The sequence below is a fragment of the Anastrepha ludens genome, chromosome 3 (assembly GCF_028408465.1).
Source record: "Anastrepha ludens isolate Willacy chromosome 3, idAnaLude1.1, whole genome shotgun sequence".
Lineage (NCBI taxonomy): Eukaryota > Metazoa > Arthropoda > Insecta > Diptera > Tephritidae > Anastrepha > Anastrepha ludens.
Genome location: NC_071499.1, coordinates 122,990,401 through 123,014,469, shown reverse-complemented (window position 1 = coordinate 123,014,469; position 24,069 = coordinate 122,990,401). Strand labels below are relative to the sequence as shown.

The following is a 24,069-nucleotide window of genomic DNA, read 5'->3' as shown; positions in this document are numbered from 1 at the left end:
ATGAATTGAAAATAGCATGAAGCTAAATAAATAAATAAACTTCAAACAAAATTTAGAATAATCAATGTAATAAGTCAATGCCCGTCAGATATACCAGTTTTTTGTGTATGTACTTTTCGCCATTTTACTTCTTTCAATACATATTTTCGCATTTTCCCATTTAGCGCTCTCGCTGCAAGTTTCTATTGACAAATTAGTGAACAAATTCATTATGGTGCTCACACTCACCCACGTAAACATACACCCGTACGCCCGTATCAGCTAACACGATGAAACAGACATCTACAATACTATACAGAACGGCGGTGAAAATTCATTTTCATGGGACTCTCATTAGTTTCATCGTGACAGCTAATACGAGCGTACGTTTACGTTGGTGAGTGTGAGCACGATTAGTCGGTGGCCAGTATCGCACAGCTGTTTCGTTCGCCATTGTGAATGGACGGTTAAAAAATAAGAAGCATTCTAAATACTGCAACCAGTTTGTAAATGATTGGTTCTGAAAATTCTTTTGTAGTATTAAATATCCCAACTCGTGAAATATGAAAATAACACAAAAAATTGAGTTTGACGAAGATGTCTCATCGATTTGTGAGTCTACGGTAAGTGATTACAGTGTCGCACATATAAATTTTGCCCATATTGCACGGTAAATAGTAACCACTACACCAGTGCATTTGTTTGTAAACAATACTCTAACAGGAACATTCTTATTAATGTTATATATCAATTAGGGTGCGCTCACGGAAGGCTGCAGACTACCAGTGCGTATGCACAAAACTGAAGACTGGCCACTTGCAGAAGTTGTAAGCATTAAGGATCTTGACGGCAAAAGACAGTTCTATGTGCACTATGTTGATTGTAAGAATATAGCTTAATATCTGGTAGAATTTTATTGTTATTAAAATGCGCTATGAATTCTAGTTAATAAACGGCTTGACGAATGGGTTACCGAAGAGGACGTAGACACACGCAAGGTACAATTCCCACGACGCGATGGTACTCAAACAGGTGCCAGCACAGGGGTAACTACACCAAAGAAACACCACTCATCACTTCCAGGCAGCGTTTCAAGACCCACATCCCCGCAACCAGCTGCTAGCAATGAAATGGTAAATGGGAATGCTGTGTTAGCCGCAGCGTTACAGAAGAAAATTAACCGCAAAAGGAAGGTATGCATAATAAACTTATTTCAAGTATTTGGTTTCAACAAACGGTTTAACTTTTCAGCTAAATTCTGTACCAGCGCCACCAGTTGCCGTAGTGCCTGAAATACCGCCACCTATTATAACACCCGCGCCAACGCCCGCACCTATTGTTGTTATACCCACCACCCCAGTGCCGGTGTCTGTGTCTGAGGAAGCTTCACAAGATGGCAAAAATGCGACACCCCGCCAATCGGGCAGCATGGTTATACATCAGGATGATGTAGTGACGCGCATGAAAAATGTTGAAATGATCGAATTGGGCAAACACCGAATAAAACCCTGGTATTTCTCACCGTATCCACAGGTAGTTAAGTGTTGTAAATGTTTGTATAAAAATATCAAATCACTAAATCAATATCATTTACTAAAAAGGAATTATGCCAAATGCCGTGTATTTACATATGTGAGTTCTGCCTAAAGTACCGTAAAAGTCGGAAATGTCTTGAACGCCATTTAGCGAAATGCAATCTTAGGCATCCGCCTGGCAATGAGATCTATCGTAAACACACGATTTCTTTTTTCGAAATTGACGGACGTAAAAATAAAGTCTACGCCCAAAATTTATGTCTACTGGCCAAACTCTTTCTGGATCACAAAACACTTTATTACGACACCGACCCTTTTCTGTTTTATGTTATGACTGAATTCGATTCGCGTGGCTTCCACATAGTCGGCTATTTTTCAAAGGAGAAAGAGAGCACAGAGGACTACAATGTTGCTTGTATACTTACAATGCCTCCGTATCAGCGTAAAGGTTACGGCAAACTATTAATTGAATTCAGCTATGAGCTTTCCAAGTTTGAAGGGAAAACTGGTTCGCCAGAAAAACCCCTGTCAGATTTGGGCTTACTTTCGTATCGTTCCTATTGGGCGCAAACAATTTTGGAGATTTTCATAAGCCAAAAGCCAACCAGCGATGGCGAGAAACCAACCATTACAATCAAGTATGAAAATATCGTTAATTTATTGTTAAATTTTTAATTTTATATTTCTACATACTTTAGTGATATCTGTGAATGCACTTCCATCAAGAAAGAGGATGTTATATCAACATTACAAAATTTGAATCTTATCAACTATTACAAAGGCCAGTATATAGTTTGCATCAGTCGAGACATAATTGATCAACACAAAAAAGCAATGGACAAACGTAAAATTCGCATCGATTCCAAATGTCTACACTGGACGCCCAAAGATTGGTCTAAGCGCTCCAAGTGGTAAATCTAAGCTCTTATATTTTAAGTGAAAAATTTTTTATTACAAGTATTAAGATATAGATATTTAAAACAGAAAGTACCTAGCCTTATACCCCTTAGTTGCCCTAATACCACATTATATGATGATTTTCCCCGCCTTTATTTATTCTCTCTTTTCCGCTCCACCGCTGAAAATGCTAGAAACTATGTTTGAAATGCGCACGTTTAGTATGCCATCTTTCCATCAATCAGTTAATCATACAATGCAAATCAGCACGCAATTAATAAAGTGAAGCCAATAAATTACTTATTCGTAAATAAATTTCGCAATGGTGTTTTCTTTAGCCTGTTTTCACCAACTTCCCCTACAAAGTTGTCTAGGCTTTGCAGCGTTGCCGTCTCAATAGTGGCATCCACAGTTTCGGCAGACGTTTGTATGGCACGCACAGTGGTTTTGCTCTCAGCCAATTCTCGTTTCAATTGCTTTAGTTTCTCATGTGTTTTGCAAGCGCTCAATTTATCCCTGCATTGTACAACGTCTACTTCATTGATTGGCTCCATCATATCACCAGAGGCTAGTTTACGTGCCGCAGCATCGATTTCGTTATTCGCGGCTGTAACTGTTGCAATCGGTAAGGGATTATCGGTTAACAACGCACAACGTGTAGCAGCCAAAGTCGTTAGCTTCACATACTTGGCATATAATTGTAAATAATTTTCCTTAACTTCCAAATACTGTCGAGTTTTTTCGTCCACTTGGCGTTTAATATTGGTCTCATCGTCACGAAACCGACGTAAAGTCTCCAAGTAGAGCAAATACTGGATATCCTCCATTCCAGTATTGTCGGCGCTAGGTGAAACGGAGGCCGCACTGCTGGCGGATGTTGGTGTCGCACTTGTGCCGGACATTTTGAAAAATGTGAAATAAAGAAATTTTAATCTAAAATCAATTGGCGGCAAAACGTTTCAATTTAACTAACACGGTGACAGCAACTAAAAGTGGCGCCTGGCCGAAAACGGCTTATTTATTTTAAACACCGAAGAACGGGAAATTACCAAGACGAATTGAATACCTTGGGTGGCGCTCTAACAAAACAGTTCCATTATTTTTCGCTATTTTGACAAGTCTGACGTTAGCTCCTTTCCCAACAAGGTGAAATGGCGCTTTAACAAAACAGCTACTTTTTCTGGCGACTTTGAGAATTCTGACGTCAGCTCACTTTCCAATGCAAAACAAACAAAAGGTAAGAGAAACTTGTAAAAATTCAGTGAATAACTTAGTAATATTGTGATTTGTTAGATTTAAACGGAACAAACTAATGAAAACGAAGTACCGTGTGTAAAATTGTGAAAGCACAAATGAATATAAAGCATCCAAATGCAGTTTTTTGCATTTTTATGCGGAAGACGCCGTGGCTAGAAAGTATGTGTTGGCTGTTTCCATTCCTTTCGACTACTCTTCTTCTTCGCAAACAAGTAATTCCTTCCTTTTGTTTGTACATTGATGAACTCTTACGACACGGCGAATTCGGAAGGCGCAATCTTCTTCTCTATCATTCTTGATATTAAATATATAATTTCGGAAGTGTTTAATCTTATTCTGTTCTCACATAAATTTTGCAGGTATACGATAGTATTTTCGTAATGTCGGCATATAAATGTTACTTAATTTTTTTCAAGAAAATATACTATTTTAATCATATTAGAAAATCTTGATTCTCTATTGACATCAGACTCAAAAATGTCACCTAATGCAACCCTTAACAACATTATTTCCTTACACTTCCCATCAAGTAACTTTGACAGTTGAATTTGTCAATTTCTGTTGACGTTCCTTTTTCACAAAATTTTCGCTGTTTAACTCGTGGCGTGTGTATTCTCAATTTTTTCTGCTTAATTATCCGCACAAAAGGTGAAATCATTAACTAGATTGTAGTTTTCCACAATTATCAACCAATAATTGAAACTTTTGTGTATTTAGATGCCCGGAGTTGACACAATTAAATCTTCTTGGGCCGATGAGGTCGAGCTCGACTATGGCGGTCTGCCTCCTACCACTGAGACCGTTGAAAACGGCTACAAATACGTCACAGAATATAAGTACAATAAAGATGACAAAAAGGTAAAAGTTGTGCGCACTTATAAAATTTCCAAGCAAGTTGTGCCAAAAACTGTTGCTAAACGGCGCACTTGGGCGAAATTTGGTGATTCAAAGAACGACAAACCCGGCCCAAATTCACAAACAACTATGGTGTCTGAAGAAATATTCATGCAATTTCTCAACTCCAAAGAAGAAGAGAAGGCCAATGATCAACTACTTGATCCCTCAAAGAACATTGCCAAATGTCGTATTTGTAATGGTGAGCATTGGTCCGTGAATTGTCCGTACAAAGGCACAGCTATGGATACGAATTTAATGGAGAAGAAGGCTGCAGCTGCTGCGACAGCAGCGGTCGAAGCGCCCAAATCTGGAAAGTATGTGCCACCCTTCCTTAAGGACAGTCAGAAAGGTGGATTAGGCATGCGTGGACGTGATGATACCGCCGCTATCCGTATTTCCAATTTGTCTGAGTCGATGACAGAGGCCGATCTGGATGAATTGGTAAAGAAAATTGGTCAGCATAGCAAAATGTATTTGGCGCGTGACAAGAACACTGGGCTGTGCAAAGGTTTTGCTTATGTACATTTCAAACAACGCAAGGATGCCGCTGCTGCTATTGAAATTCTCAATGGACATGGTTATGATCACTTGATTTTAAATGTGGAATGGTCGAAGCCACAGACCAACTGATCGATAATGACAAAGGATGCTAAGTTAGCCAGAGAACAGCAACAGCAGAAACAACATTAAAATAGTTTTATATTATGAAAAGAAAATTTTCTCATATACGAGTATATTTAGAATTTCATTCACTGTCTTACAGTAAGGGATACTAATTGCAAAGGCATAATGAATTATCAAATAAATAATCAAATTATAGGTATAAAACTAGACTTGACAACTATTTGTTAATCTTAAGAGATTTACTATTTCTGAAAGGCGAGTGCAAACCAGCAATTCGTAATATATCAGCCAAATATTGAGCACGATAAGAGAACTATATGCTGCGCCGTTGGGTAGACGTGATTTCATTACCCATTTTATATTCGAGCACTAATAGACAAAAATTGAATACAACCGCGCTAATTTGACTTCGTACCGTTGTCAGTGAAGTTGGTGCGGGACTACCACTCGGAAGTGTCCAGGATCGTATGTCCGGGCATGAGACATCAAAACTGTGTTCCAATAGCGGTCGTCCCTCGGCAGACAATGGTGAACCTGTTCGTACTTTTTGAAAGCAATAAAAAAATGCACTTGCTTCTAATTTTTTACTTTTTTTTTCAATTAGTTTTTTTTACCTACTTTTCTTTCCATTAAATTAAATCAATTTTATCCACATTTCTTAAAGTAGCCGCCAATAAAATAAATTATCTTGCAATACCGCATTGCTCCAATTTTCTCCTTTATTTTTTCCCTAACTCGAACTTTCGTCCATGTATTAACTTCCACCAACATAAGGCAATTTCTGGAGTTGCATTCCGGTTCCAATAGTGTGACACGCAGAGATGAAAGTAAATTAATCACGTCTCCTATTCGCCTCATCATATTTTTGCGAATGCATCAAAAGGATCACTTCGCTGTAGGCATTTAATTCATCACTCTGCACTAGCACAAGGCGAGGTATACTAAAAAAGCGTTTCAATGTAGGACGAAATTGTACAAAAGTATATGCCTCTGCAAGATGGCATAATTTCTCACCAGTTTTGTTTCTCGCCCACAAGAAGACCCCATCAATGAAATTGATTGTTGCGACGATATATTTTACCCGCAAATTTGTGTTCCAAATTGCAATTTGATGGCGGCCTGACTGTAAGCAATGGTTCAGTTTTATTATATGCCTTTTTTGTAGTACGCCGAGTTTTTCTACTTTTTTCTTTAAATTTTTACAGTATTTATTTAATACTATGTTTCTTGTGATTTAAATTGAAACAGTGATGCTTTAGTTGAAGAACAACAATATTACAACGACTCATGGGAGAAATGCTGATATATTTATCGATTAAGCATACTTCCGGTTATCGATTTATAAAAAGAGCGAATGTTTTGTTAAATGTTTCAATTTAATAAAAAAAAGCTTTAAATGACGTGAACTGGAATAAAACAAAATATAAAAATAAAATAAAATAAAAGAAGCCAATTATTCATTGAAAATTAACTTAACTTAAAATAAAATGGATTAAATTGAAATAATAATAAAATTAAAAAAAAAAAAACTAGTTAAATTAAATGAAAAACAAATAAAAATAAATAAAATAGAATATACTTCATTTTATATGTCATGTGCAATTGAAAAAATTCAATTATGCCATGAGTGCACCCATTGCGCGAACCTTAAGTGAACTCATTAAGGTCAAAGATATCGGCCTCACATTTACTGGAGCGGCATTGAAAAACTGAGTCCTAAAGTCATATACAAACTGATAGATCAACTTATAAGTGTATAGTTAAGAAGAAGATGATATCGGCATCATCGGCCTTAACAACCGCGCTGTTAGTTCTGCCTTCTCCAAACTGGATAAAGATGCAAAGCGAATGGGTAGGGTGGTGAACGAGGATAAAACGAAGTAGCTCCTGTCATCAAACAAACAGTCGGCGCACTCGCGTATCGGCATCCACGTCACTGTTGACAGCTATGATTTCGAGGTTGTGTTCGTATACTTAGGAACCAGCATTAACACCGATAACAATGTCAGCCAACGTAGAATCTCTCTTGCCAACAAGTGCTACTTTGGACTAAGTAGGCAATTGAGTAGCAAAGTCCTCTCTCGACGAACAAAACTAACACTATACAAGACTCTCATCATGCCCGTCCTAACGTATGGCGCAGAAGCGTGGACGATGACAAGATCCGATGAGGCGACGCTTGGAGTGTTTGCCAGGAAGATTCTGCTTAAGATTTTTGGATCTTTGCACGTTGGCAACGGCGAATATCACAGGCGATGGAACGATGAGCTGTATGAGCTTTACGAGGGCATAGACATAGCGCAGCGAATAAAGATCCAGCGGCTACGTTGGCTGGGTCATGTCCGAATGGATACAAACGCTCCGACTTTGAAAGTATTCGATGCGGTACCAGCTGGTGGTAGCAGAGGAAGAGGGCGGCCTCCTCTGCGTTGGAAAGATCAGGTGGAGAAGGACTTGGCTTCCCTTGGTGTGTCCAACTGGCGCCGGTTAGCACGAGAAAGAAACGACTGGCGCGCTTTGTTAAACTCGGACAAAATCGCGTAAGCGGTTATCGCGCCAATTAAGAAGAAGAAGAAGTTAGAAGGAATAAAATTGTATTCCATCACTTATATACTAATTTATTATATTATCATTTTCATATTTTTTGATGACTTTTATTAACTCTATTTCATTTACTTCATCAAATAAAAATACTATAAGCTTATGCCGGTTAAAAATGTGAATAATGAGTAATGAACAGAATCCAAGCGCAACACTGTCAGTCCTGTTGAATAATCTCCCACAGTTCGCTTTTCTGTATCAGCTTCTTTCCTGCTACTACCTGTTTTTTGTTCCCCCATAGATTTTTTATGGGATTTAATTCGGGACTTTGGGCCGGCCACTCGATAAGTTTAATTTCGTTTGCCCTTAACCATGAGTTATCGACCCGAGATGTGTGTGTGTTTTTTTTTTTTTTTTGACACATCTGGTTCCAGTCTTGCGTTTCGGCAGTGCCAGAACGATACAAGCTCCAATTTTGTCGAGCGTCAAAAACTCGTAGCGGTCACCAAAAAAGAAATATCTTTTGGTTTTGCCGAATAGGCTGTTTCTTCTTGAATCCTATGTTGCTATGTTATGTAATTTTTTATTTTGGGATTACAAACTTTTTTCAGGCAGCCGCCGTAGCCGAATGGGTTGGTGCGTGATTACCATTCGGAATTCACAGATATAACGTTGGTTCGAATCTCGGTGAAACTAAAATTAATAAAAACATTTTTCTAATAGCGGTCGCGCCTCGGCAGGCAATGGCAAACCTCCGAATGTATTTCTGCCATGAAAAAGCTCCTCATAAAAAATATTTGCCGTTCTGAGTCGGCTTGAAACTGTAGGTCCCTCCTTTTGTGGAACAACATCAAGACGCACACCACAAATAGGAGGAGGAGCTCGGCAAAACACCCAAAAAGGGTGTGCGCGCCAATTATATATATATATAAACTTTTTTCATTTGAATTTGAAATTTTTTTCGACTTTCAAAAATTTATTTTGTTGCTCATTTTCTTTTATTTACCTATGTAGTATATTACGTGAAAAATATACTATGTCTGGATTTATGCAAATTTTTAACTAAAACAATCTCGAAAATTTTGGATCAAATAAAATCTTGATTTTAATGCAATCCAAAATTGAGTTTAGTTTCATGTTTCACAGTAAACTGTAAATATTTTAACATTAATAAATATTTAAATAATCTATTATATTTTATATTGACACACTTACATATTATTTGTATAAAAGTAACTAAATTTTGATAACTTGACAAACTAAAAATAATAATTTGTAGAAAAGTGAAATTGCAACATTTACCAATACCAACATTTAATCAATAAATTTAGATTAAAAGATTTGTGGTAATCGAAGAAGGTGTAACCATGAACGCCATTTTATTTTCTCTTACCATTTGCTCACTGTTCGATTATAAACAGCATCCTTAGGAAATTGTGGATGTGCTTCACAGCTGTCGCTCATTGGTTGCAATAATGCTGCATACATAGAAAAACTCCCCACTTTCTATACATTTAGAACAACAACATGAACTGCCCGTTTTAGGGGTGAGTGCAGATGTTTGATATAAAAAGATGCTGTATGAGCAAGAATATGAAGCATTTCGATTTCGTCGCGAATACACGTAAAACTCATGAAGCGCCTAGCGAGGCGGATAATTTGCAAGTGAATTAAAAGATATTCAGCACTGACTGACCAATTAAAAATAAAAAAATTAAATTGATTATTTAAAAGTAAAGAACAAATTTTTGTATTTAAGAAGTAAGCAAAAATGGGAAAATATCTAATATTTAGTATCAATTTATGTGCTTGCTGTTGCATAAACAAATTTATAAAAGAACTATGTTAGAGTGAAATGTATAAAAAAAATGGTATTCAATGCGTGGAAAGTGCAGAAATTACAATTTCTACATTAAGTGTAGAACTTACAGAAATTTTAATTTAGCTTTTTTTTGTTTGTGAGGTTACTTTATTTGATGGTCGATTCTTATCGAAATCGAAGATGAAAAACTACTTATTTTCCAACACGTTAAAAAAAATATTTCTTATTAGTTTCTCTAAATATTTTGGGGCGGTTCCTTTAATCTAAAAACATATTTTTTTTTTGAAAAATGCTATATATAAACGTCAGAAAGACTTCCGAAATATGCTTTGTATGAAAGAAAATGTGAAAAACCGCTTCTGAAAAGATTGAAGCTTGGCAGACACAATCTTTCGGATTTTTCTGTCAACATAAAGTCCGTATGGGGCGCAGGAACATTCAATATCGCATTCTCGTTTATTGATTCGAGTTTAGCTCCAAAGCACGCAGAGTGGATCGTGAAATTTGCCGTGAAAAAAGGCAAATCTTGAGTGTTGCTCTGATTTGGTACGTTACAAAGAAATTGAGAGTGCGTTTGGATTTAAAAGTAAAAAGTGTTTTGTCTCTATTCAAACTCCACTTATTTTACTTATTCCTTATACCGACTAGAATTTAATTTAGTTTCGCTATAAATAAAAGTCGCATGAATATTTTTTAATGACTTTTGGTCTGCTCTTTTCATTAAACATGAATATTATTTCATAAAAATTACTTTCATAGCCGATACTACCATCCAATAGGGCCCGGGTTCGAAACCAATTGTAGAACACATGAAACATCAAATCATAGGAAACTTTTTTTTCTAATAGCCGTCGCTCCTCAGCAGACATCGATACACTCGGTATTTCTGCCATGAAAAATCTCCCAATAAAAAACCAACAACAAATTAGAGGGGGGCCGAAGCCAAATAAGGATGTATTCATTGTGTCAATCTTGTTTTTCAGTACCTTTTCATAAGCACCGAATTATTATACAAAATGGCAACTTCGATTTACTGCTTCAACTCTTAAAACAGAATCTCTGAATGATTAAAATCTCGATTTCGGTTGATTATTTGATTTTCGATTGTTTTTTTTTTTTATTTTCCAACTTATTTCAAACGATAAGTGGCACATCACAGGCCACAAAAAACCAAAAACATTTCTCCAAAACAAGATCAGAAGATCATTGATTTGTTTGTGACAAAGTAGAACCTATCGCTACGTGAAGCTGAAACAGTTTTAAGGGGGAACACCACTGTGAACGCGTGAAAATTAAGTGATTCTCATAGGGATGTGACCTCGAGTCGAAAAAATCGATCATTTAATAATCGATTTTTTTCGTTTCAAGATAAATCGATTTATAAAAAATCGATTTTTGAGGGAATAATCGATTTTTGTGGATATTTCGATTTTTTAATACGAAAAATGCATATTTGATATATAAGTATGAAAAAATATCTAAAAGGACGACTTTAAGATTATAAATACATATTCAAATTAATGATACATATATACATTTTTTAGTACTCTTAAATATTTTATTGCAGTAAAAATAATACAAAACTATAAGAGTACAAAATATAGCAATATAACAAACAAAACTAAGAAAATAAAAGAAAGCTATCTTCAAGCTTTTAGTTTAAGTAATAAAAAAATTCAATTAAATAATTGCCACAAATGTTTTGTATCAATTAACATTCGACTAGAATCAAAATAAAATTAAACGATTAATTTAAGTATTAAATATAACGAGAATTGTTGGGTATGAACATTAAAAAAGAAAAGGAAGCTTCCTCCAAACCTCAAATCAAAATTTATCAGAAACTTAAAAAATTATTGCCATAAATCTTCAGTCAAAGAGTTTAAAAATAATAGTTTTGGTAGTCGCTTTCCTAAAATACGGTTTCGAGTTTTTCTGACAATATTCCCAGCCTTCGAAAATAATCTTTCAGCTGGTGCAGAAGTGGCCATCACTGAGAGGTGTTTCAAAGCTAAGTCTGTTAATTTTGGAAAAGTTCCCTCAGAACTTCTCCATACATCGAGAGGGTCTACTTTAAGATTTGATAATGGCGCTGCGATATATAAATCTATCTCTGTATTTTTTGTCATTGACGTATTAGCAGCCATTATTTTGTTATGGTGTACCTGCCATATATCTTGATCGTCGCTGACAACTTGTGATGAAACAGATGATTCAAAATCGGTCACCAGTATAGTATCATCATTCCTAGTATTTAAACTTAGGCATCGGTTGGTATAATTAATTGTTTTTGACAAAGATAATGGCTCATCTAAATGAATTTTTTTGAATCTAGGATCCAAAAACGTTGCGACTGAGAAAAGGTGAACTTTCTGTATGTTTTCAAATCTTTTTTTTAGTTCTGTTTGCAATGAATATTTGAATTGATTGGCCAAATCACTGGTTATCGGTATAGCGTCTAACAAAGTTCTCAAGCACTTGATAATAGGTATAGCTTTACTAGCTGTCACATATTTTTCAGCGCTCATTTCTTCGGTAACATTGTGAAAAGGCTTTAAAACTTTTCCAATTTCTTTGAGCACAACGATTTCGTTTGCTTGAAGCATTTGGGGGGCATTCGGATGGTTTATTAAAATAGATCCAATTGTGCTGCTCATTAACACAAAACGTTCAATCATAAATAATTGTGAGTTCCATCTTGTAGACACATCTCCGACCAAATGCTTCAATTTTCCTTCAACAACGCTTTCCTGCATTTGCATCTGTCGCAATTCTTCAGCGCCTACACCACTTTGGTGGAACCAAGTTACGATTTTTCGTACTTTATCCAAAAAAAGTTTAACATCAGAGGAACTCACAGAATTTTCAACTACTAGATTCAACGTATGTGCTAGGCATCGAATATGTTTTGCTCTGCCGAAAGTAATCTCAATAGCTTTAACCATGTTAGCGCCATTGTCTGTAGTAACACTCACAATTTTGTCATGCGACAAACCCCAATCTTCACAAACATTAAGAACCATCTCCGATAAATATTCGCCTGTATGATTGTCATGAAGCGGTTCACATGCGATATTCACCGATTTCATTTCAAAATTTTCTATAAAGTGAACAGTCACGCCTAAAAAACTTCTTAACTGCATATCCTTCCATTCATCTATTGTAAGATAGACGTTTTTAACAGACCGTAATTTTTGTTTAATAAGGGTCTTTTTTTCGTCATATTTAGTATCAATGAGATCTGTGATAGTTTTACGACATGGAACCTTGTACAAAGGAACGATAGTTTTCATTAGCTTTTTGAATCCTGTTCCTTCCACCATATTGTAAGGAAGACTGTCCCGGCATATCATTTCTGCGATGCTGTTTGTTATTTGTTTATTTTTTTCTCCATCTGAGGCATATGCTGAAATTCTTGAAAAAGCCGCTCCGATAGTTGATCTAGCCCGTTTTGGAGTTAACGACGAAGCCTCAGTGTCTGTCAATGGCGAATGCACCAATGAATCATTATGCCTCAAATTGGTAGTATCCTGGACATCAACTTCATGTGAATTCTGCGGTGATAAAAATAAAAACAAAATATAATTTAAAATATTTTAAATAATAACTATTACATCAAATAATGAGTTTTACCTCGTCAGCTTGTAAGACATCAGAATGTTTTCTTTCCATGTGCTGTTTCAAGTTTGTAGTGTTATTGCATGTTTTTAACTCTTTTGGGCAGTATTTACATTTTGCGGTTGCATTTTCCTTCCTTATTGTAAAATACTTGCGCCAGCAGCTTCTGGGTGTTTTAGCAGCGGAAGACATTTTTATGGTTAAACCAATATTTATTTCGACACTTCAAAGCTTCCAAGAAATAAATAAAGGCAGGATCACAATTCATTACATATTTGTACGTAAAGATGGCACTGATTTTTATCGACTTGTTCACATTAGTTAGCTTACTTATCCATTTTATCATCCGTCGCACAGATGGCACTATTTACAAAAATCGATTTAAAATGTGTAATTCATATAATCGATTTATTAAAAATCGATTTTCGCCTTTAATAAAATCGACTACAAAAAATCGATAATAAGAAAAAAAATCGATTAAAGCAAAAATCGATTATTTTTTAACATCCCTAGATTCTCATGATATTTTTTTATAAGTAGGGATGATTATTTGAAGATCGGAAAAATTATAATTTATTTAACATATATTCATCTATACTGACACAAATTTTTATGAAACAATATTAAAAATTACAATTGTTATTAATATTAATGCAATGACGTCATAAAAAGCTGATGCACCCTGGTGGCCACGATACAGCGGTAAAAAATCATCTGAAAGCAAAAACTAAAAAAATTCTTAATCTATACCTACATCAATGGCTATCGTCGTACGTGGCGGTTTTTTTTATTTTATTTATTTATTTTTTTTTTTTTGAGAGAATGGTGCAGGTTTGAAAAATGAGTTTGTGTTTTTACCCTTTTTTGTTTTCGACAGACTTGAAAAAATATTACTTTTTGGAATTATTAAAAATGGCTATGTACGACTGTAGCCAATACATGTACAAAAATTAAAAAAAAAAAAATGTTTAAATCGGTCCATAAGTCTTCGAGAAATCGACGCCACCGTGTTCAGAAAAGTCGTTTTGAGAAAAACGCGTTTAAAGTTTTCATTGGCCGTTGTAACTCACTCCTTGTACTTATTGTATTGGGTATAACTTCGTCAATTTTCAAGATTTTAAGTTAACATTTTTTTTTACATATTTTTAAATATATCTACTTTATGCAAAATGCAAAAAAAAATCGATTTTTTTTTGAAAAATCACAGTGGTGTTCCCCCCTTAAGGAAAAGTGGTGTTAACATATCCAAAGAAACGATTCGGGGACGTTTACGGGCAGAAGGCCTCAAATTCCGGAACACATTAAAAAAAAAACCGCTGCTGTTATTATCACCCAATCAAAACAGTCTTGCAAATACTGAAGCGAATTGGGCAAACGTAATATTCTGGGATGAATCTTCTTTTGGGCAAATAGTTGCATACGTCGATCCTAATAATAATAGACAACCTCAACGAACTGCTAAGCATCCAGTTAGGGTTCATATTTGCGGCTACTTTATGTATGTTGACCAACGCAATTACCGTGAGCTACGAAGAAGTTTCGAAGAACTAGCCAAACTCGGATTTTACAAGAGGACAACGAGCCCGACGAGCCCATCGAAGCCGAAGGTGTGTAGAGAGAGAAAAATAGGATTGAAATGTTTGATTGGCCTTCACAGTCGCCCGATGCCAACCATATTGGAAATGTTTGGGTAATAGTTAAGCAAAAACGCAAAGGAAAATAAATATGGACGGTGTAACAGTTATTAAGGCAAACTCCGATTACCTCCAAAACTTGCGCAAAAATTAACACAAAGTATGACTCTAAGAGTCTTAACCGAATGGGTTGGTGTGTGACTATCATTCGGACGTGCGGAGGTTAGAGTCTGCGTGCATGAAATACCGAAATGATAGAAAAAGTTGTTTCTAACAACGGTCGGGCCTTGGCAGCCAATAGCAAACCTCCGGGTGTATTTTTGCCATGAAAAAGCTTCACATAAAAAATATCTGCCGCTCGGAGTCGGCTTAAACCTTTACGCCTCTCCGTTTGTGGAACAACATCAAGATGCACGCCACAAATACGAGGAGGAACTTTCCATACCCCCACAAACAAAAGTCCAAGGGTATAATATCATACGAGACGAGAGATAAATTGCTCACCGAAACGACGACGCAGTAAATCCATTGTTTCACGGGCTACACGACAAATAGCGCCGTCTTGTTGGAGCCAAATGTTGTGGAGGCACTTGCTTCAATTTCCGGCATCAAAAGGTCGTTTATCATGACGCGATAGTGTTCGTCATTTACTGTTACATTGGCACCAGCCTCGTCTTTGAAGAAATATGGGTCGATGATTCCTCCAGCCCATAGGTCGCACCAAACCGTAGTTTACAATGGATGTGTTGGTTGTAATGGCTGTTCTTGAATGGTTTCGTGTTGCTCTTCAGCCTAAATATGGCTATTTTGCTTATTGATGTAGCCGTTGAGCCAAAAATGGGCCTCATTGGTGACGGAAAAAGTACCTCTAATCTGATCGCGCTTTATATGACTCAAAGATGTGAAGCCATCATAGCTAATGGTGATGACTATGCATTTTATTGAATATATTGCGCATAATAAATATTATTTATATATATATGTAATTGGCGCTTACACACTTATTGTTTTTTGGATGTTTGGCCGGGCTCCTCTTCCTATTTCTGGCGAGCGTTTTGATGTAGTTCCACAAATGGAGGGACCTTTTAAGCCGACTGTGAATGGCAGATATTTTTTATGAGGAGCTTTTTCATGGCAGAAACACACTCGGAGGTTTGCCATTGCCTGTCGAGGGGCGACTGCTATTAGAAAAAAACTTTTTCTTCATTTTGGTGTTGTACGGAGATTCGAATCCACGTTCTCCGAATGGTAGTAACGCACTAGCTATTCGGCAATGGCGGATTATAAGCCCACACAATGCAGTTTGTTAGAATCGAATTGAGCAAATAGCTTCTAAGTGACCGTCAAACGCTTCCATTAGACAGAGTGTAAATAACGAGACTCTTCGTTACCTACAGCTAACCTCAGACTATAAGCCTTTCTGAAGGTTCTCCAATCCAGTGCGAAAAATCTCGGCGTTCGATTTATCTTCAACTTAGCATGAGTTTTCCGTGGCAGCTTTCTGTCTTACATTTTTTTCATGTTTTTTTTTTTTCTTTTTCTTTCAGTTTGTTAGAATCGAATTGAGCAAATAGCTTCTAAGTGGCCGTCAAACGCTTCCATTAGACAGAGTGTAAATAACGAGACACTTCGTTACCTACAGCTAACCTCAGACTATAAGCCTTTCTGAAGGTTCTCCAATCCAGTGCGAAAAATCTCGGCGTTCGATTTATCTTCAACTTAGCATGAGTTTTCCGTGGCAGCTTTCTGTCTCATGTTTTTTTTTTTTTCTTTTTTATCGATATCTCACTTCTTATTATATCTTCGATATTCGCAAAAAAACTCCAAATTATCCCAATCTCAATCATAAGAGGGCTTTGTAATTTAATAAATATTAAATTTTTATTGCAAATTGCGAAACGTGTGCTGCAAACCAATCTTCACACACTTGCACTCATTCCACTGCTGCAACACTCCCGCATCCTTTCATTTTTCGCTACTATTTGACTAGGTGTGAAAATATGTGGCGATAATAATAAAATTCAGAAAAATAATAACAATAATAAATATAATGCGGTTAGTTAGAGAGTACTTAAGCAGCGCACGAGCACTCGGAGCAAACGAAAGGGGTGGCATGTTGACACACGTGAAGGCAAAAAGAAGTTAACAAAGCATACAAAGCGCAGACAAATATGAAATGGTAAACAGTAAGGGGGTAAACAGAGTAACCCCTTCAGCAAAAACAAATTCACGGACGCATAAATAATGCACCAAAACTCATTGCCGACGGCATGCGTTCTGTGTGGCTGCTGGGCGGGAAGACGCACGTTGCTTAACCACAAATTAAACGGGCGTGACACCTCATCTACATATAACAGTAAAGTTAAAAACTTTAGCCAAAAAACTACATTCAATTTTTATAAAAGATTTTTTTTCTGTTTAATCATAATATTATCTCGTTTCTTGTAGCATTCACACAACGCCCTCTAAGCCATCATGGTGTACGACATGACGCATATGGTGCCGTCACAAAGCATCTCCTTGGGACGCTACTATCTACACGATCTTAACGGTAGCGCCGAGAATCACGATTATGTATTGGACATAGATCGCCGCTTCCAAGCGCGCATGGCTTGTGAGACAATGCCACAGGCCTCGCCGCCACCACCGCCTACACCAGCACCACGACGCCGCACAACACCTATAGCGCACTTGGATCCCTCCGAATTAGTAGGTTTGACGCGTGAAGAGCGTCGTCGCCGGCGACGTGCCACACTGAAATATCGCACAGCACATGCAACACGCGAACGTATACGCGTGGAAGCGTTCAATGTGAGTTTCGCTGAGTTGCGCAAGCTGCTGCCCACTTTGCCACCGGATAAGAAGTTGTCTAAAATAGAAATTCTCAAACTAGCTATATGTTATATAGCGTATTTGAATCATGTGCTGGAAACACCATGAGACATGTAGCAATTGTCATGTAAAATTTTAATTTATACGTAGATTGGTTTGAAATGTTGTTTTTTTCATTTTTGTTTGATAATTTAAGCTGCAATGTGATACCATTTAATTTTATCTAAATATTTAAATAATATTAATATACATATATGTATATATGTATAACTTTGATTTATTGCATACATATATTAAGAATTTCATAATAAATATTACTCTACTTTACTCAGAAGTAATTTATACTTATTTTCTCCTTTATTTTGTTTTTGGCTAGGCGGCAATAGCTTATGCAACATCAATGTTATGCCCTGAGTATTCTGTCTCAGCTGCTACTACAACAGTTTTCATTTATCTCATGCTCTTGCCGCCATTGTCCACCTGCGACTTATCTAATATACATAGCTGTTACGAACCCCAAAAAAACACAACAAATATATATTTGTACAGTTGGAATAGCAAATAGAGCGAAGAAAAAAGCCAATTGGCGAAGAGTGGGATAATGGTGGGAAATTTTACTAACTACAGTGTTTTTTAATCTTGGATTTTTTTGTTGTTACAAAATGAGGAGTCTCTATCATTGTGATAGTTAACCCCAACGCCTTATCATCAAGGTGAATAGAAACACATAAATGCAGGTTATGCATACCCAAAGTACATGTATTCAAGAAGATTTAATTTTCAACCTATTATAGCTGGATTGGAGCTGATTATAATGTAAAAAATGAGCTATTAGTTAAAAGTTATTCTTTATTAAATAATATTATTAAAGCAGTACAAAGGAGAGAAGTGCCAAAGTCACATTGGTGGGGGTTGAAATCCGCTCCTAAATTTTGATACCAATAAAGAATGCCACTTTACACCATAATTAGAGCGACAACAAAATGTATTCGAATTTTTACACCAACAATAACTATGTCTGAGGACGATGTAATGCTTTCGCTTTTAAGAAATAATGCTAAGGAATAATGCAGAAAATTATAAAGTACGCAAAGTAGTGCTGGGAATCAAGTATAAATTAATGAATTCATTAAAAAAAAATACAAATAAAAACCTTAAACTACTTTTTATCTTAACTTTTTCCACTCCGACCTTTATCAAGTGAATCAAAATTTAATTTTCAACTACCATCGAAAGAAAAGGCAATCACTTTTCTTAGAACATAATCAAATTATGGGCGAAAACAGGTCCTATTGATGATTTATCATGATTTAACTCAGGATCTCTCTACAGAGTCGAACTGAAAAAATAAAAATATTGGTGAAAACAATGGTTTTTATTTTGAGAAAGAAATGTTTATGGAAAACCATATAAAAATTATTGTGTGAGTATTTGAAAAGAACGATGGGATATGAGTTATTGAGTTGAGTAGTACATCTTCAAATGTATCTGTGAGACTCGAATTTCCACTGTTGAAATCATTTGGTCATGTATATTTTTGGTTCTGCCGTTATTCTTAGTTTTAATATGTACAGTTAGTTGAAATAAAGCAACCGAGCAGTGGAAACGTGCGTTTTCTTTTTCGGTTATATAAAGGTAAAATAACCTTACATTGGTTATGGGCCCAGATCACGTTGGCAATTGATTTTGTTTCTTTTTTGGGTATCGCGTTGATACGGAAAAATGAGTGCAATCACAAATATTGAAAAACTTTCCCAGGACAATTACGCGACGTGGTCGGTACAGGTAAAAAGCCTGTTGGTAACATTAGATTTGTGGGAATATGTGGTTGGCGAAAAGCCGGACGAAGAGATTGCAAGGGCTCTCTGGGTAAAAAGTGACCAGAAAGCATTGGCAACAATTACATTGTGCGTAAAATCTAGCGAATTAATACACGTAAAAAGTTGTGCAACTTCAAAGGAAGCGTGGCGGGTCCTAAATTCAATTTATTGCACAGATAGTGCCGCGCGTAAGGTTGCTCTATTTAAAAAGTTAATACACTTCAAAATCTCCATGCAAGACAAGTTCGCAGCGCGTGTAAATGAGTTTCGTTCAATTGTTGAGGATCTTAGAGAAATAGGAATTGTGGTGCCAGACGATTTCATCTCAATTTTGCTTCTCTGTAGTCTCCCTGATGAGATGGAAAGTTTTGTAGTGGCTATTGAAAGCCGGGATACCTTGCCAAAATTCGATGCGTTGGTGTCAAAAATTTTGGAAAGCGAAATACGCCAAAATGAAGTGTTCAACTGCTGATGAAAAGGTGTTTTTGGCCAAGTCCAAAAGTCGACAAAAAATTGTGTGTTTTAAATGTGGCAAAAAGGGACATATGCCTAAAGAAAAAAGAAATGAAAAGGCATGTTGTTTGTTTGAAGAGCGAAAAAATGATAGTGACACGTGGATTTTGGACAGTGGTGCTAGTTCGCACATGTGTATGAAACAAAGTTTTTTCAACTCAATTGAGCCCAGAAGGCAAGAAATAGTGCTTGCAACGGGAAAAACAATTTATGCGAAAGGTATAGGTACGGTGAGCTTAAAAGCGGAATTTATGAACTTAATTTTACATAATGTGTGGTATGTTCCAGAACTAAAATCAAATTTTTTCTCAATTGGCAAAGCCATAGAATACGGTCATTCAATAAAATTTTCGGAAAATTACGCATTAATGGAAACAAAAGAAGGAGAAAGCATGTTAAAAGCAAAGTTAGTCGGTGGTGTATTTGTTGTTAAAATGACAATTAGAAAACCGGTTGAAAAGTTAAATGCCTTAATTGAAAATAAAATGTTAGAAAAGTGGCATAAAAGATTCGGACATGTAAATATAAACGATTTGCGAACTCTGTCAAACAAAAATCTGGTACGAGGTTTGAATATAAGTGGCGTTCATAATTATCAGTGTGTAACTTGTGCTGTTTGCAAAATTCGTAGCTTGCCTTACAGTGCATATAGTAGGGTATTATCGGAAAACGTGCTGGACTTGATTCATACAGATCTTTGTGGTCCCATGCGGGTTAAATCGTTGGGGGGAGCGTCATATTTCATTACATTTATTGATGATTTCTCCCGTTATATGACAGTGTATTTTTTGAAAAATAAATCTGATGCTTTTGATGCATTTAAACATTTTGCTGTGACTGCGGTGGCACAGATAGGCCGAAAAATAAAAACTGTGAGAAGTGATAATGGTAAAGAGTTTGCCAATATGATGTTTAAGCGGTATTTTAGTGAAAGGGGTATTGTTCACCAAACTTCAGTTAGCTATTCGCCTCAACAAAATGGCGTGGCTGAGAGAGCGAACAGAACATTAGTGGAAATGGCGCGTTGTTTACTCGAAAGTTCGACATTGCCTCAATATTTGTGGGGAGAAGCCATTAATACATCGGTGTACTTGAGAAATAGAACAATAACTAAAGTGTTGAAAAACTTAACTCCTTATCAAGTGTGGTATAAAAGGAAACCTTCGGTGTCACATTTTAAAATTTTTGGCTGTGACGTGGTGGCTTTAAAGAAAGGGCCATATAAGGGTGGCAAATTCGATACAAGAGGCACAAAACTAAAATTTTTTGGCTATGCGGGAAGTGCTAAAGGCTATAGACTTTATAATCAAAACAAGCGAAGTATTGTTATAGCTCGTGATTGTATATTTTTTGAAACGTCTTTTGAACCAATTTTAATACAAGAAGACGTTAGTGAAGAAGTACCTTTCTACCATGAAATAAAAGAGTCATCTCCATCGGATGATGGCAAGTGCGGTGAAATTCAGAATGAAAGTGTTGTTGAAGAGCAACTCGAAGACAATGGCGATGATGATAATGAGGGGTATTCTTTAGATGAAGAAAACGACCCGGTAGTTACGCGAAAAAGAGGTCGAGGAAGACCAAAATTATTACGAACAGGTACTGTTGGTAGACCAAAATGACGGTATAATGAGGTAGAGGTTTTAAATTACATTGCTGAGAGTCCTGAAACTGTAGAAGAAGCTTTGTCTTCGCCAGAACGTGAATATTGGGAGGAAGCTATGCAAATAGAGTTCGATTCGCTTACTAAAAATAATACGTGGGTGTTGGTGGACCGACCAAAACATAAAAACGTCATTGGTTGTAGGTGGGTGTTCACCAAGAAGCGAAAACCATGTGGTCGTATCGAAAAGTACAAAGCGAGATTGGTAGCTCAGGGGTGCTCCCAAAGGCGCAACATTGATTACACCGAGACTTACGCACCTGTTGTACGACATTCGACCATTCGATTGTTGTTGGCTTTAGCAGCGAAGTACCAACTGGTGGTTAATCATGTCGATGTGGTATCAGCTTATTTAAATGGTGATTTAAACGAAGACGTCTTCATGGTACAACCATTAGCGTTTGAAAGTTCAAGATACCCCAATAAGGTGTGCAAATTAATTAAACCCATCTACGGTCTTAAACAGGCAGGCCGCGAGTGGAACAAAAAGATCTCCGAAATCCTCACGACTATGGGCTTCAAAAGATGTCAAGCGGATAGTTGTGTATATTTTAAGAGGGAGTATAGTTCCATGTGTCTTATTGGTTTGTACGAGGATGATATGCTGTTAGCTTGCTCTAATTCAGGGCAGACGAAAATTATTTTAAAGCAGCTAAATGAGTTTGTTGAAGCTGTAGATAAAGGGCCGGTATCGTTTTATTTGGGTATGGAAATAGAGAGAGATGCATCTACCGGCGCAATATCAATTCATCAAGAACATTATGTGAATCAACTTCTTAAAACATGGGGAATGGACTCATGCAAATCGGCAACTACACCTTGGGTTGATGGCACGGTACTCAAGAAGTGTGAGAAGCAGTGTAAAGATATTGACGCGATGCGATACCAAAGTTTAATCGGAGGGTTGATGTACCTGGCGGTAATATCTAGGCCAGATATCGCCCATGTTGTATCTAAATTATCACAATTTAATGATCATCCACATGAAGAACATTTTAAAGCTGCGAAGCACGTGTTACGATATTTGAAGCAGAGTTCAGCAGCGAAAATAACTTATTTATCTACAGGCGAAAATTTGGTGTGCTACACAGATTCCGACTGGGCTGGTGACGTATCTGATCGCAAATCATACAGCGGTTACGTAGTATTCATGTCTGATGGTCTGGTTTCTTGGGAATCAAAAAAGCAGTCGATCGTTGCCCTCAGTACAATGGAGGCAAAATATATAGCTCTATGTCAAGGCGCAAAAGATGTTGTTTTTCTTCGAGCGTTGTTGCGTGAAATGGGGTATGACGGATACGTAAATGAACCTACGAACATGCATTGCGATAATCAAAGTGCACAATTTTTGCTGAAGAACCCGATGGTGCACAAGCGCAGTAAACACATAGATTTAAGATTTCATTACGTCCGTGAGTTGTTTGAAAAGGGCGAAATCGAGGTACATTTTGTAAATTCTGATGCAAATGCAGCAGATATAATGACTAAATTTTTTAAGAAATTGAAACATAAGAATGGATGTAAATTGCTAAAGCTTACAATGTAATTAAAATGTACTCAAAAGTAGCAATATTATTATTACAGTTTTGTCGTAATGAAAATATTAAAATACGGAAAATTTTGAAAAATGTAATTTATAAAATAACTGGGTTGAGAGGGAGAATTGTAAGAATCATAGCAACCCATGATTATAAGAATCACAGCAAACAATGATTGTAAGAATCATAGCAGGCCATGATTTGTAAGAATCATAGGTGGTCATGTATATTTTTGGTTCCGCCGTTATTCTTAGTTTTAATATGTACAGTTAGTTGAAATAAAGCAACCGAGCAGTGGAAACGTGCGTTTTCTTTTTCGGTTATATAAAGGTAAAATAACCTTACACAAGCATGTCGAAAATTATTATTATATTGTAGCTTTTTGTTTTTGTTTTCATACGGATTTAATTTGTTTTCATCATTCATTTTTTATTATTAATTTCGTTTTTCGAACATTGAGAAAATTGTATATAAGTGAACACTGAAGGCCCTAGTAGCCAGTGTGCTAATTAAGTTAGGGTTAAATAATAATAATATATACATCTCTAATTTTCCTCAACGTGTATTTTTTATTTCAATTTATTATATACTTTTTAATTCAATTTATTTAAAAAATCAACCTTTATAGAGCATTCACCTTACCCGCGCTTTAAAGTAAAGATTAGTTTATCAAATCGGTTTTTAAAGCTTATTTTTATGTTGACATGAAAAAATGGCATCTCGATTGCGTTTTAGTAAGATTTTCGAATCGAATTTTGTTTCATTTTTATAATATATAACAATAACTAGCCTCATGTAGCATAAACAGATACTTGATGTACCCACACAAAAAGTAGTCCAAAACAGTCCAATACGCATTTCATGAAATTTAGTCAGAAGACAGCTGCCAGTTTAAAAAA

General features: G+C 36.3%; 4 protein-coding genes across 4 annotated transcripts; 3 read left to right on the top strand and 1 right to left on the bottom strand.

Annotated features, from left to right (window-relative positions):
• The first annotated feature begins 403 nt into the window (after window positions 1-403).
• LOC128858987 (histone acetyltransferase Tip60) lies at window positions 404-2,726 on the top strand. The gene is made up of 6 exons (XM_054095621.1): window positions 404-602; window positions 735-861; window positions 925-1,172; window positions 1,231-1,512; window positions 1,581-2,152; window positions 2,213-2,726. Exons 1-6 carry the CDS (start codon window positions 543-545, stop codon window positions 2,427-2,429), a joined length of 1,506 nt encoding a protein of 501 aa, XP_053951596.1. The 5' UTR covers window positions 404-542; the 3' UTR covers window positions 2,430-2,726.
• LOC128858988 (augmin complex subunit dgt4) lies at window positions 2,171-3,585 on the bottom strand. Its single transcript, XM_054095622.1, has one exon. The coding sequence runs from the start codon at window positions 3,311-3,313 to the stop codon at window positions 2,708-2,710; it is 606 nt and encodes a 201-aa protein (XP_053951597.1). The 5' UTR covers window positions 3,314-3,585; the 3' UTR covers window positions 2,171-2,707.
• A 619-nt stretch (window positions 3,586-4,204) lies between these two features.
• On the top strand, window positions 4,205-5,398 carry LOC128858986 (eukaryotic translation initiation factor 3 subunit G-1). Its single transcript, XM_054095619.1, has 2 exons — window positions 4,205-4,316; window positions 4,386-5,398. Exon 2 carries the CDS (start codon window positions 4,386-4,388, stop codon window positions 5,193-5,195), a length of 810 nt encoding a protein of 269 aa, XP_053951594.1. The 5' UTR covers window positions 4,205-4,316; the 3' UTR covers window positions 5,196-5,398.
• A 3,949-nt stretch (window positions 5,399-9,347) lies between these two features.
• On the top strand, window positions 9,348-17,838 carry LOC128858985 (helix-loop-helix protein 1). Its single transcript, XM_054095618.1, has 2 exons — window positions 9,348-9,491; window positions 17,253-17,838. The coding sequence occupies exon 2, from the start codon at window positions 17,280-17,282 to the stop codon at window positions 17,742-17,744; it is 465 nt and encodes a 154-aa protein (XP_053951593.1). The 5' UTR covers window positions 9,348-9,491; window positions 17,253-17,279; the 3' UTR covers window positions 17,745-17,838.
• Window positions 17,839-24,069: the final 6,231 nt, after the last annotated feature.

What these genes read in the sequence shown, in the direction of transcription:
- LOC128858988 (XM_054095622.1), bottom strand. Translation starts at nt 3,313, where the DNA reads ATGTCCGGCACAAGTGCGACACCAACATCCGCCAGCAGTGCGGCCTCC.
- LOC128858987 (XM_054095621.1), top strand. Translation starts at nt 543, where the DNA reads ATGAAAATAACACAAAAAATTGAGTTTGACGAAGATGTCTCATCGATT. An exon ending in CATCGATTTGTGAGTCTACG is followed by an intron (nt 603 to 734) that starts GTAAGTGATTAC and finishes TATATCAATTAG; the next exon opens with GGTGCGCTCACGGAAGGCTG. An exon ending in CTATGTGCACTATGTTGATT is followed by an intron (nt 862 to 924) that starts GTAAGAATATAG and finishes TATGAATTCTAG; the next exon opens with TTAATAAACGGCTTGACGAA.
- LOC128858986 (XM_054095619.1), top strand. Translation starts at nt 4,386, where the DNA reads ATGCCCGGAGTTGACACAATTAAATCTTCTTGGGCCGATGAGGTCGAG.
- LOC128858985 (XM_054095618.1), top strand. Translation starts at nt 17,280, where the DNA reads ATGGTGTACGACATGACGCATATGGTGCCGTCACAAAGCATCTCCTTG.